The following is a 14,360-nucleotide window of genomic DNA, read 5'->3' as shown; positions in this document are numbered from 1 at the left end:
AATAAGAAAACTTTTAATATCTGTACAGAATGCTTTGTGTTAAACAGAATATTTAAAAACACCTACCTGTTCTTCCCGCTTCTGTTTTCGAAGCTGTATTCCTTCTTCTTCTCTTCGTCTACGCATCTCTTGAGGATTTAGAGCTTTATTCTTATAACTTTTCATTCTGTAGTTATCTTTCCCTGGACTAGCCATGGCATCTTAAGGTTAGGAGAGAAGAAAACAGATACTGGTAACTCCTAAGACTACACGAAACATTTACTCTAGGGTAACTAAATTCAGGGAACTAGATTCAGGCTCACCAATTAAATAGACCAACAAAATCCACGCTGGAAATTATGCACAAAGAATATCCTCTCACTCCCATATAAAATTGGAACAAAAGAAGAAAATGGAGTTGAGGATGACTCCATGGTTTTTCATCTTCAGCTATTATTTCAGTATGATGCCAAATAACCCAAGGCAAGGAATACAGATGGAGGATCAGAGTGGTGGTTTTGTTTGCTTGCCTGCTTGTTTATGAGACAAGAATAATGAATTAAATTGTTTTATTTTTTAATTTACACACAGTAAAAATCACTCTTTTGGTATACAGGCATATAACCATCACAATCAAGACACAGAACAGTTCCATCAACCCCAAGACTTCCTCATGCTGCTCCCATTAGCCCTCTCCCACCCTTAATACCTGGCAACCAAAGATTTGTTTTCCATCTCTATAGTTCTGCCTTTTCCTGAATTTCAAAGAATGGAATAATACAGCATGTAGTCTTCAGCTGGCTTCTTCCATTTAGTATAATGTATCTGTGAGTCATCCATGTTGTGGCATTCATCAATAGTTTCTTCCTTATTGTTGAGTAGTAGTCTATTGTATGGATATACCACAGTTTACCCATTCATTAGTTGAAAGGCATTTACGTTGTTTCTAGTTTTAGGCAGGAATAAGTCTGCTATAAACATTCATGTACAGGTTTGCGTGTACATGTAAGTTTTCACTTCTCTTGGAAATATCTAGGAGTAGAACTGATGGGTAATATGGCAAGGACATGGTTCACATTTCACAAGAAATTGGCAAACTTCTTTGAAAATTCCACCTGTGCCCCCAACCAACATACACACTAGACTACTTCTAAGACCATTAATCTAGGTGACTGCATTAAAACCTTTCAACATAAATACATTAACCAAATAAATCTAGCCCCCAAAACGCAATTAACATGTGTTCCTTATCTTCTATGGTACTAACTTCTTGCCTGTTATTTAACACCTGCATCCTCACCGCAGTTGCTTTAAAGGGGATGTGTTGAGTCCAACGAAAAAGATCTCTAAGGTGCCTCACCCAATGAGATTGTTTCATTCTCTGGAAAATAACGTTAAAGACTGTACTTCAAAGGCTGCTGTCTCATACAGGTTATTTTAAATATAGGAAATGCTATTCAGACACTTTAAAGTTGTAGAAGAGAGGAAACTTTTTTCATAAGCTTATTTTTCACCCAACTCTTTGAAAAACTGAGTTGAGGTTAGGCACATAACTGGAATCTGAACTTTTCCTAATATCTATTAATGGAATTTCTTGTGCCCCTAAAACCTCCCTTTCTACGGCTTTGGGTGCCTATTAGTAAAATTACAAGACCATACAAAAGGGGAAATAAAGCCGACTAGAACCCTTGCAACCAAACAAGCAGGACTTACAGATCTAAAGGACAGAGCTGTTTCTTGTTTACCAAGAAAGAAAATCACTTTCCTACAAAATACGAATCATTGAGTGTTGTAATTAAGAGGCATCAAGTCAGAAGCTTTTTTTTTAATGTGTTCAAAAAGCCAAAGAGTAAATGCCAATGTCTGTATTCTTCTGAAGTATCATCATCCCGTTTCACAGCTTTCAAATGCTTTAATCTCTTATGCATTATCGAGGAAACACTATTAACTATTCATCTTGGAAGGGAGGTGACGGACTAAGTCTCACCCCGCTTGCCGGCGTCGGGACTGAGCTCTCCGAGGCACCTGCCTCCCGGCGGAGGGCAGGCCCCGGGGCCGAACCTGCCTAATTCTGGCCACCGTGCAACTTCTAATAAGCGGCCGGCCGCGGACAGACGCTGACTCCCAGGAGCGAGCGGCAGCGTTTGGCAAGACCATGTACCGAGAGAAGGAGAAACGGTGAAGCAGGGCGGCTGGAGGATGAGACCGGCTGCCTAAAACTCCTTCCGAGGACCAGCCTGCCTGTCCGAGCATCTGGACTCCCCGCGCCTTCGCGTCCGCAAGGGAAAGGTCCGGCTGCCACGCCCCCATCACCGCCGTCGCCCTGAGGCGAACCTAAGAAAACCACGGCCACGGCCTGCTCCTGAACCCTTTGCAAGGAAGGGGGTGAATAAAAACAGTGGCCCCAGGAGCCAGTAGCTCCCCCAGGGACCAAACCCGAGGCCCACCCAACCTGGGGTGTGTCACTCCCACTTACCCATTAATGTGGCACTAACCCGGGCCCCGACTTCCCAGCCCCCGACTGCGGCGTCTGCTGCAGGTAACAGGGGCGTCGCCACTCCCGCCCCTAGCGTGGAGAGCAGCGACCAGGTTCGCAATTCAAGATGGCGGCCACCTGCGCCCCTTCCCCGAGACCCCGAGGTTCCTCTCCCAGAAGCCCTTGCACGCGGCAACTGCGGCGACCGCGGCGGCGGCAGCGGCAGCTGCACAGATCGGCGGAGGGGCGGAGAGAAGCCCGCGCCCTAGCCCCACCCACCGAAGGAGGAGCCGGCGCCTGCACCGACTCCGGTATTTTAACCCGGCGCAGGCGCTGTGGCAGGAGCGTGTCCTACCGTCTTAGTCCTCCGTGGAGTTCTCATTCACTCATCGTTCGTTCGTTCGTTCATTCATTCATTCTACAACCTAGTATTGATTGAGGGCCTAATCTGTGCCAGGCACTGTTTTAGGTATTGGAGCTACAACATTGTACACAACGGATAAAAATCCCAACCTCGTCGAATTTTACCGAGGCTCTTTCCCTTTTCATCTTCATTAACTTTTTCCCATATGCTCTGCTCCTTTGTTTCAAGCTTTTCACTTTGCCATTTATTTATAATATTGGATTCTATATGAAATCTGTGGATTTCGGACAAAAAAGTAGTCACTGATACATGGAATGAATAACTCCAGATAAAGTGCTGTAAATTACAACACACGTATAACCTTGTAATTCACCCTGGAGTTCAACAAACAGTATTGAAAACAGACCGTTTTCCAGATGCAATGCGAGGCACAGAAAATACAAGGTTGACACGTGACTCCTGTCCCGAAGAAGCTCCTATTTTCCATCTCTTGTTCTTTTTGTTCTCTTTTCTGAGAAATTTCTTGAGTTATCTTTCAGCTCTCTATTGAGATATATATATATATATATGTAAATCAACTGGTATATATAAAATGTATTTTAATCTTGCTGTTGTATTTTTTAATCTCAAGAGCTATTTCCTATTTTTAATTCAGGATTAAATATCTTTTCTTCTCTCTCTGAGGATATTGATTGTAGTTTCCTTGAAGTTTTTCTTCCTCTTTCATTCATTGTCTATTTCTTCAGAGTTCTTTTTTTTTTTTTCTTTTTGATCATTTTGGTTTTCACCTTTCCTGCCACAGGCTGTACTCAAATGCCTGGTGATCACTGAGTATGCATTCGTATTTAAGACTGAGACACTACAGAAACCTATTGTAAGCCTGTGGATCAGTGGGGTTTGTTTACTCGCCATCAGTCGTTGACCTCCCTACGGGCTGAAAACATGGGATCTTGGCTTTTTCACTGGAGGACTTTCTAAAAGTCATTATTTGTAGGTCTTTTCTCTTGAACCAATGGTTTTCCCTAGAGAAGAATTTTCCAGTATCCTGCCTTCCAAGCACACTCAGATATCAGAATGCGTTGGGGGAAAATGGCTAGGGGCCTCATAATTCCCAATTTAGTTCTCACTGTTGCCCATTTTCAGTGCAACACCTTGACCCCCACACTTAGTTGTGCATTTCTGACTTGACAGCCTCTCCAGTTCATTTTCTTCATACACTAAACCTGTAGCCTTCCATCTAGGAGGGAAAAATGAGTCACTTAGCAACCTTGTGATGGAGGAAATACGTGGGTATAGTTCTAACTGCTTCTTATTCACACTTTCAGCAAAATGTTCCTCATTTCAAGCCCAAATTTAATATCTTTTTCAGAAGTATCTAGTCTTTAATTTCTGAACATTTCCAGAGTTTTCGTGCATGAATTAACTTGTTTTTTGTTGACTACTGTTGTTAGCTAAGTTAGTTACTTCTCATCCATCCTTTTTCTAGTTTTCAAAATCTGTTAGTCTCATTAATGTTTATTATTATATTTGTTCATCATTTTAGTAGATTTTGAAAGGCGAGGAATATAAATGCATGTTCAATCTGCCCTGTTTAACCACTCAGCCCCCAGAGTGATTTTCCTTTTTTATTTTTTGCTGAGGAAGATTCGCCCTGAGCTAACATCTGTTGCCAATCTTCCTTTTTTTTTTTTGTATGTAAGCTGCTGCCACAGCATGGCCACTGATGAGCAGTATAGGTCCGCTCCTGGGAACCAAACCCAGGCTGCTGGAGCAGAGTGCTCCAAACTTAACCACTAGGCAACCAGTGCTGGTCCCAGGATGATTTTTAAAAATATACTGTACATCATTAGATGATGCCACTCTCCTAGTTAAATACTCCAGTAGCTTTCTACAAAGCCCTACATGATTTGGCCCCTATCTACAACTCTGACTGCATATTAACCACTCTTTCTTTTAGAACATTATACTCAGGTCGCAAATGTTCTTTTTACTCCAGCCTTAGAGCCTTTGTTCTTATTTTCTCTTCTTGGAACGTTCTTCCTCCATTTGGTGCAAGGTTTGTTCATTAGTACACTCACCTCCTCAGAGAGACCTTTTCTAACTACATTAGTCCTCTCTATAAATAACTCAGTTTTATGTCCTTCATAGCACTTATCATGATCAATTTATTTACTTGTTTATTTTTTCTCTGCCTCACTAGAATGTAAGTTTCAAACGGCCCACGTATTTTGATTACTGCTGCAACCCCAGTTCCCAGCAGAATGCCTTTCTAATAGACACTCATTAGATATTCATTGAATGAAATAAGGGCTGAACCTTATAAGGTACGTGTGATCTTGTAACTTTGAGGCAAGAACCTGGCTTGGTTATCCTCCATCTGCAGAGCATAGTTTGGAGTTTGACACCAAGGGGCATTATAAGCCCTTTAGTGATAATAGGATAGAATGCTACTGGGTCAGGCCCTAGACAAACGGTAATGTGGACTCGTGTAATGCCCTAGGACTAGCCCTAGGAATTCATTCAGAAAGACCACAGAGCCTAGCGTCTCTCCTAGTAAATCAGGAGTCAGAACCCTGATGGGAGGCTGCAAAAATGACTACGAGTCCCAGAATGCACTACAACCCAGACCGGGGTGGAGCGAGGCATGCTGGGAGTCCTTCGCTTCCTCTGGAGAGAGGAAGAGCTTTTTTGAATGTAATAACCGGAAGCTGAGGGTTTTTTTAGGGTCGCTGGTTCTTTTCCTGAATCTCTGGGTATAGAGAGGGCCTATGACAGTGTTTCAGGCCGGGAAAGGTAATCGACGCTGCGCACGTGCTCCTCTGCCGGCGAGCCAGACGGCGGCAGCGGCGGGACCCGCAGAGGAAGCCAAGCGGAGGGCAGTGTGGCCGCGGCCGGACCTCCGGGCCAGTAAGAACTGACAGCCCCAGTCCTCATTTCTCAGGCCCACGGCTTTCCCCAGTTAGTGTCTGGCCTGCTTTCAGGTCGTGGCTCGGGACGTTGGCGCGGAGCTTCGGGCAACCTCGGCCTTGCGGCATTCCGGCCCTATCGCCGCATCCTTACATCTCTCACCCACTTGTTCTGATCAAAGTGTTCGGAAGTTCAAGTATATCCTTCTCTGTCTAGCCGTGTCCTGGCCCCGGGAACAGACGAAACTCTCTGGGTGTGACGTTCTGTCCGCTGAGGGTCTGGGAGAACTTCCTTTTAAAATCAGAGACTATTTTCACTTGTCTCAAGGGAAAGAGAAAAATAAGGACAACGTGGGGAGTTCTTATAAAGCTAAATTTATTTAAATGATGGGAATAGTTCTCTTATTTTTCTTTTCCTGTTTGTTTTTAGCTAGTCCTTAGCCGAGGGATGGTCTGTAGCAGGAATTAGGAAGATTGCCGTGGTGATTGCTTTTTAAAAATTGTTTCTTAGCAAAATCACCTTTTTGTCGGTAGCCAGTATTTTATAGGTCCATAAAACCCAAAATGACTGCTGATTTAGTACATCTCATTTAATAGACCCAACCTCGAAGAGGTGCGCTGTCTTACCTAAAATTATGAAACCTGAGATTATAACCCGGTTCTCCTGACTCTGGAATTGGTGCTATTTTTTACTATGCTCACTCTGCTTTTATTCTTTGGGTTGAGAGTACGGCCTCTGGAGCCTGACTGGGTTAGCATTTTGGCTAACCGTTTTCTGGCTGTGGTGACATATCGGAGCCAGGGCTTCTGCTATATAGAATGATAGTAATGGTACTTAAGTTAGTTTGGTATATGTAAAGCTCTTTAACTGGTAACTGCTATTATTAAGATGTGTTTATTTACCCTCCCCATTCTTACCAACTTGAAAGTTCTGTACTTAGATACATCAGTTGATAAAGTTTTCTTTGTTTTCTCTTACCTGACTTACCTTACTTGGGCAATTTTGTAAATGTTATTTTATCTCTACTTCAAACCAGACACACTTTTTGAAATATTTTAAAAATTAGTTATTTTATTTTGCATTATTATTGCCTTTGTTTTGTTGAAACTATAAACTTGAAATATGGTAGTGAATGGTTGAGATTTCTAAATAGATTTGTATAATTGAGGAACAGTAAGTGCATTGAAAATATTTTCATCTAAATAATCCAGTTTTAAATAATAAGTATAATTGTTCTAAATCATTTTATAAAATGCGTTTTTTTATTCAACTCTTACTTTCCAACTTAAAATAAAATACTGTGTTTTTTTCTAGCTACCTGATGTACCATGCTTTCTTGTGATATTTGTGGTGAAACAGTAACCTCAGAACCAGACATGAAGACTCACCTCCTAATTGTTCACATGGAAAATGAAGTTATATGTCCATTTTGCAAGTTGTCAGGTGTGAATTATGATGAAATGTGTTTTCATATTGAAACTGCTCATTGTGAGCAAAATGAACTAGAAAGAAACTTTGAGAGGATCAATGCAATACAGTATGGAACTTCAGATAACAGGAAGGACAACACCCTACAGTGTAGAACGGAAGTTAATTCAGGTATTCTTTCAGCTTGTGCATCTAATCATCCGAAAATTTCAGCTCAAAGCCTGCCAAAGGATGGTACTTTAAAACATAAAGATTTTTATTCAGAGAACTTAACTGAATCTAGAAAATTCCTGAAAAGTAAGGAAGAACAGTGTGACCTATCCAAAATAAAAGGATCAATTTATGAAACAATGTATAGTCCTCCCGAATGTCCATTCTGTGGAAAAATAGAAGATTGTAGTCAAGATATGGAAGCTCACGTGAAAACAAAGCATGCCAATCTTTTAGACACTCCGTTAGAAGGTAAAGTGTTCATTTTGTATAAGTAACAGTAGTCTCAGTTTAGTATGTGTTCTTCTCAAAGTTGGTTTGTAAATCAGGTTACTAAAGTGTGTTTTTAAGTTCAGTTTATATCTATAATGTTGTTCATTTGCCATTATTATAATATGAAAATGCAATAATGGAAAAGAATTTTGATGCAGATAATAAACGTTTCAGCTACATTCAGAGTAAGTTTAGAACCTTTCTGCAGAGAAATACACTCAGAGTCCAGTTTCAGTGGCATGTTCTTTTGTTTACCACCAGCCCAGTGGCACCTGGATTGTCTTGTACTCTGATTTTGTTAATGAGTTCTGTGTTATTGAAGTCACACTCTGATTTCTGTTCTTTTTTTTTTTTTTGGAGTATTTTTTGTGTATGTGTGAGGAAGATTGGCCCTGAGCTAACATCTGTTGCCAATCTTTCTCTTTTTTTTCCTCCCTAAAGCCCCGGTATGTAGTTGTATATCCTAGTTGTAAGTCATTCCAACTCTTCTATGTGGGATGCTGCCATAGCATGGCTTGATGAGCAGTGGGTAGGTCTGCACCCAGGATTCAAACCGTTGAACCCCAGGCTGCTGAAGCAGAGCGCGAGAACTTAAATACTCAGTCACGGAGCTGGCCCCTGATTTCTCTTAAGTTCGTTAAAGTTAGTTTTATGGCCTAAGAAAAGATGTATGGTCTATCTTGGTATATGTTCATAGACACTTGGAAAAAAAGTGTATTCTCTTATCATTAGGTGGAGTGTTCTATATTTCCCAATTAGATTGCGTTTGAGTGTGTTCAGATCTTCTGTGTCCTTGCTGATTTCCTGTCTAGAAGTTCTACCAGTTTTTGAAAGGAGATTGTTGAAGTCCCCAATTGTAACTGTATATTTGTCTGTTTTTTCCTTCAGCTCTGTCGTGTTTTGTTTTGTGTATTTTGAGGCTCTGTTGTTGGTGCATACACATTTAGAATCATGTGTCTTGTTCTTACTGTTGAGTTTTAAGGTAATTTGTATATTTTGGGTACAAGTACTTTATTAAATATGTGTTTTGCAAGTGTTTTCTCCCTGTCTGGGGCTTGTCTTTTCCTTCTCTTAACAGTGTCTTTGCAGATCAGAAGTTTTTACTTTGTTGTTGTTGTTGTGTTACTTGAGGAAGATTGGTCTTGAGCTAACATCTGTTGCCAATCTTCCTCTTTTTTTTTTGCTTGCAGAAGATTTGCCCTGTGCTAACATCTGTGCCAGTCTTCTCTATTTTGTATGTGGGCTGCTGCCACAGCATGGCCACCATTGAGTGGTGTAGGTCCATGTCTGGGGAACTGAGCCTGGACCACCAAAGTGGGGCGGGCTGAACTTAACCAATGGGCCACAGAAGTTTTTACTTTTAATTAAGTGCAAATTATTTGATTTCTTCTTTCATGGATTGTGTTTTTGGTGTTGTATCTAAAAACTCATTGCCAAATTCAAGGTCACTTTTCCTATGTTATCTTCTAAAAGTTGTATAGTTTCAAAGTTTACATTCAAGTCTGATTCATTTGAGTTAATGTTTGTAAAACGTGTAAGGAGAGTGTCTAAATTCTTTTTTTTTAAATTAATAAATGTTATTTTTTAGAGCAGTTTCAAGTTCACATCAAAATTAAGCAGAAAGTACAGAGAATACCCCCTGTCTCTATATACATACAACCTCCTCCACTATGGGCATCCTATACCAAGGGATGCGTTTGTTACTATCAGTGAATCTACATTGGCACATCATTATCACCCAAAGTCCATAGTTTACATTAGGGTTCACTCTTGGTGTTGTGTATTCTACAGGTTTTGACAAATGGATAATGACATGTACCCACCATTGTAGTATCATACAGAATAGTTTCACTGTACTAAAAATCCTCTGTGCTGCAGCTATTCATCCCTTCCTCTCCTCAACCCCTGGCAACCACTATCTTTTTACTGTCCCCATAGTTTGCCTTTTCCAGAATGTCATATAGTTGGAATTATAGAGTATATAGCTTTTACAGATTGGTTTCTTTCACTTAGTAATATGCATTTAAGTTTCCTCCATGTCTTTTTATGGCTTGCTAGCTTATTTCTTTTTAGTGCTGAGTAACACTCCACTGTCTTGATGTACCACAGTTTATCCATTCACCTACTTGATTGCTTCCAAGTTTTGGCAGTTATGAGTAGAACTGCTATAAACATCTGTGTGCAGGTTTTTGTGTGGACGGAAGTTTTCAGTTCATTTGAGTAAATACCAAATTACCAGATCATATGGTAGCGGTGTGTTTAGTTTTATAATAAACTGCCAAACTCATCCAAATTAGCTGTACCATTTTGCATTCACACCAGCAATGAATGAAAGTTCCTGTTGCTCCACATCCTTGCCAGCAGTTGATGTTCCAGATTTTGGCCATTCTAATATGAGTATAGTGGTCTTTCATTTTAATCTGCAATTCCCTAGTAACTTAGGATGAACATCTTTTCATATACTTACCATCTTTACATCTTCTTTGGTGAGGTGTCTGTGAAGGTGTATAGCCCATATTTTAGTCTGGTTTTTGGTTTCTTACTGTTGATTTTTAAGTGTTCTTTGTAGATGTTGGATAATCAATCTTTGTCACATGTGTCTTTTGCAAATATTTTCTCCCATTTTGTGGCTTCTCTTCTCATTCTGTTGACATTGTCTTTTGCAGAGCAGAAATTTTTTATTTTAATGAAGTTCACTTTATCAATCATTTCATACATTAATCATGCCTTTGGTGTTGTATCTTAAAACTCATTGCCATACCAAGGTCATCTAAGTTTTCTCCTATGCTATCTTTTAGGAACTTTATAAATTTGCAATTGTCCATCTAGGTCTGTGATCCATTTTCAAGTTAATTTTTGTGGAGGATGTAAGATCTGTTTCTAGATTCATTTTCTTTTCATGTTGATGTCTAGATGTTCCAGCACCATTTGTTGAAAGACCGTCTTTGCTCCATTGTACTACCTTTACTTCTTTGTCGAAAGTCAGTTGACTATATTTATATCAGTCGATTTCTGGGCTCTCTATTCTGTTCCACCGATCCATTTAGCTCCTCGTTTTCCAGTACCACACCGCCTTGATGCCATAGCTTTATAGTAAGTCTTGAAGTTGGATAGTGTCAGTCTTCCAACTTTGTTCTTTAATATTGTGTTGGCTATTGTGGATCTTTTGCTTCTCCATATAAACTTTAGAGTCACTTTCTTGATATCCACAAAATAGCTTGCTGGGGTTTTGGTTGGCATTGCCTTGGGTCTATAGATCAAGTTGGAAAGAACTAACATCTTGACAATATAGACACTTCCTATCCTGAACAAGAAATCTGTGTTTATTTAGTTGTTCTTTGATTTCCTTCGTTAGAATTTTGTATTTTTTTCTCATGTTTTCTCATCATTAAGTATGATGTTAGCTGTAGGTTTTTGCAGATATTCTTTATCAAGTTGAGGAAGTTCCCCACCATTTCTAGTTTGCTGAAAGTTTTTATCATGAATATGTGTTGGGTTTTGTCAAGTGCTTTTTCTGCATCCATTGATGTGACCATGTGATTTTTCTTTTTTAGCCTGGTGATGTGATGAATTACATTTGTGACTTTTGAATGTTGGATTAGTCTTGCATACTTGGGATAAATCCCACTTGATCATTGTGTATAATTCTTTTTATGCATTATTGGATTCAATTTGCTGACATTTTATTGAGGATTTTGCATCTCTGTTAATGATAGAGATTGATCTGTAGTTTTCTTTTCTTGATTATCTTTGTCTGGTTTTGGTATTAAGATAATGCTGGCCTCATAGCATGAGTTAAGAAATCTCGTTGCTGCTATTTTCTGGAAGAGACTGTAGGAATTGGTATGATTTCCTCCTTAAATATTTGGTAGAATTCACCAGTTAACCCATCTGGACCTGGTGCCCAGGAATGTTATTAATTATTACTTCAGTTTCTCTAATATATAACTTTATTCAGATTGTCTCTTTCTTGTGAGTTTTGCCTGATTGTGGCTTTCAAGAAATTAGTCCATTTCATCTAGGTTATTAAATGTGTGGGCATAGTTGTTGAAAATATTCCTTTATAATACTTTTAATGTTCATGGGACATGTAGTGATGCCCCTCTTTTATTTCTGGTATTAGTAATTTGTGTTCTCTTTTTCATAGCTTGGCTGGAGGCTTATTGATTTTATTGATCTTTTTATAGAAACAGCTTTTGTTCTCATTGGTATTCTCTATTGATTTTCTCTTTTTAATTTCATTGATATCTGCTCTGATTTTTATTATTTCTTTTATTCTGCTTACCTTGGATTCAATTGCTTCTTTTTGTAGTTTCCTGAAGTGGAAGCTTAGATGATTGATTTTGGATTTTGCTTCTTTTCCGATATATGCATTCAATGTTATCAGTTTCCTTCTAAGCAGTGCTTTTGCTGCATTGCACAAATTTTCAGTTGTATTTTAATTTTCATTTAGTTCAAAATATTTTTAATTTCCCTTGAGATTTCTTCTTTGATGCATTGTTATTTAGATGTGTGTTGTTTAATCTGCAAGTGTTTTGTAATTTTCCAGCTATCTTTTTGTTAATTGATTTCTAGTTTAATTCCATTGTGGTCTGAGAGCAGACATTGTATGATTTCTATTCTTTAAATTTCTTAAGGCTTTATGGCCTAGAATGTGTTTTATGGCCCAGAATGTGGTCTATCTTGGTGAGTGTTTTATGTGAGCTTGAGCAGGATGTGTATTCTGTTGTTGGATGAAGTTGTGTAGAGGGGTTAACTATATCTGCCTGCTGGATCTTTCCACTTCTAATAGAGGAGTGTTACAAATCTTCTGTGTAATAGCTGATTCTTCTGTTTCTTTGCCATTCTGTCAGTTTTTACATCACATATTTTTACACTCTGTTGTTAAGCACTTACACGTTAAGGATTGATATGTCTTCTTGGAGTATTGAAGCCTTTATCATTATGTAATGCCACAATTTATCCCTGATAACATTCCTTATTCTGAAATCTACTCTCTCTGAAATTAATATAGCTATTCCTGCTTCTTTTTTTTGATTAGTGTCATCATGGTGTATCTTTCTCCATCCCTTTCCTTTTTATCTATGTATGTATTTATATTTAAAGTAGGTATCTTCTAGATAACATATAGGTCAGTCTTGTTTTTTGATCCACTCTGACAATCTCTGTCTTTTAATTGGTGCATTTAGACTGTTGACATTTAAAGTGATTATTCCTGTAGTTGGATTAATAGCTACTATAGTTGTTACTGTTTTCTATTTGTTGCCCTTGTTCTATATTCCTTTTTTTTGTCTACCACTCTTTTTCTGCCTTTTATGGTTTTAATTGAGCATTTTATATGATTCCATTTTCTTCTGTTGGGAAAGACAGTTTGTGCATGCAGTCTTTAGACCCTACTTGGCCACATAAGAATAGGCCTTGGGCCTAGAACACTTCCTTTTCAAGATAGAAGGAGTTCTCATAGCCTGTGCTGGACTCATCCCTTTGTGTGGAAATGTCTTTCCCTGTTTCAGACAATGATGTGCACCTGCCCTACCTTACTGCTATATGTGTCTGTCTCCTGTGGGAAGGGGATGAAGTCCTTCATTCTGTGGCACAAGAGGGATGTGTGGAGACCAGTTGCTCTGCGTTGGCTTCTGGGAGGGACCCACTGGGCATGGCAGACCAATGTTTAGTACTGAAGTTGATCTTGTTCTGTCTCTTCTCTATGTGTTTTTCTATCTTTATTATGAGTAAAGCATTGTTGCATCCAGTGCTTGACTGCATTAGGTCTTCCTTGGCAATTCTGATACCAGGATGCAGTGTTTGTATTTCTACTCCAGATAATAGGTAACAGATGCCACTTGCTCAACACTCTCCTTTCTTAACATATCAATTATACTTCTATGCTTACTTTTTTTAATGGTTGACCTAGAGTTTGCAGTCTATGGTAACAATTAATCCAAGTCTCCTTTCAAATAACTTTATACTACAGCATGGGTTCTGCAAGTACCCTATCATAACAAAATATTCCTAATTCCTCCCCCTTCCCTTGTATCATTGCTGTCATTCATTTCACAGAAACATAACCATATATACACACATACATAATTGAATACATTGTTGCTATGTTTATTTTGAATAAATTTATCTGTTACATCAGTTAAGAATAAATAAAAGTTTTTAATTTACCTTCCCTCATTTCTTCTCTGTTGCTCTTCCTTTATGTATATCCATGTTTCTGGCCTATATCATTTTCCTTCTCTCTAAAGAACTTCTTTTAACATCTCTTGTGAGGCAACAAATTCCCTTAATTTTTGTTTGTCTGAGAAATTCTTTATTTCTCCTTTACTTTTGAGGGGTAATTTTGAAGGGTACAGAATTCTAGGGTTTGGTGGGGTCTTTTTCCTCTGGCCATTTTAACTATTTCACTCCTCTTACTGCTTACCTGGTTTCTAAGGAGAAGTCGGATGTAATTCTTTGTTCTTCTATAGGTAAGGTGTTTTTTTCCTTTGGCTTCTTTCAAGGCATTTTTATCTTTGATTTTCTGAAGTTCGAATATGATATGCCTAGGTATAGTTTTTTTTGACATTTATCCCTGGTGTTTTCTGAGCTTCCTAGAGCTGTGATTTGATGTCTGACATTAATTTTGGGACATTCTCAGTCATTGTTGCTTCAGGTATTACTTCATTATCTCTTTTTCTTCTCATGGTATTCCCATTATGTGTATGTTATACCTTTTGT

The 14,360-nt window shown here is 38.9% G+C and overlaps 2 protein-coding genes across 6 annotated transcripts in view; one reads left to right on the top strand and one right to left on the bottom strand.

Moving 5' to 3' along the window:
- Nucleotides 1-2,808, bottom strand: part of KPNA5 (karyopherin subunit alpha 5) — a 40,862-nt gene extending 38,054 nt beyond the window's left edge. Inside the window, exons 1-3 of one of the 5 annotated variants that reach the window (XM_070496758.1) lie at nucleotides 2,456-2,699; nucleotides 303-329; nucleotides 67-200 (exon numbers count right to left, since the gene is read on the bottom strand). In XM_070496758.1, coding sequence (XP_070352859.1) covers nucleotides 67-200; nucleotides 303-329; nucleotides 2,456-2,459 — 165 coding nt within the window. In that variant the 5' untranslated portion in view covers nucleotides 2,460-2,699. Of the gene's footprint in view, nucleotides 1-66; nucleotides 201-302; nucleotides 513-688; nucleotides 866-2,455 lie in introns of all 5 variants that reach the window. The other 4 variants (XM_044757290.2, XM_044757291.2, XM_070496757.1 and 1 more) reach the window with 4 other exon arrangements.
- Nucleotides 2,809-5,438: 2,630 nt separating this feature from the next.
- The window catches only part of ZUP1 (zinc finger containing ubiquitin peptidase 1), a 28,333-nt gene continuing 19,411 nt past the window's right edge, over nucleotides 5,439-14,360 (top strand). The window contains exons 1-2 of the mRNA XM_014866133.3: nucleotides 5,439-5,726; nucleotides 7,041-7,616. Coding sequence (XP_014721619.1) covers nucleotides 7,055-7,616 — 562 coding nt within the window. The 5' untranslated portion in view covers nucleotides 5,439-5,726; nucleotides 7,041-7,054. The remainder of the gene's footprint in view (nucleotides 5,727-7,040; nucleotides 7,617-14,360) is intronic.

This window comes from Equus asinus, chromosome 24 (genome assembly GCF_041296235.1).
Source record: "Equus asinus isolate D_3611 breed Donkey chromosome 24, EquAss-T2T_v2, whole genome shotgun sequence".
In the NCBI taxonomy this organism is placed as follows: Eukaryota; Metazoa; Chordata; class Mammalia; order Perissodactyla; family Equidae; genus Equus; species Equus asinus.
This window is presented reverse-complemented; position numbering and strand designations above follow the sequence as displayed.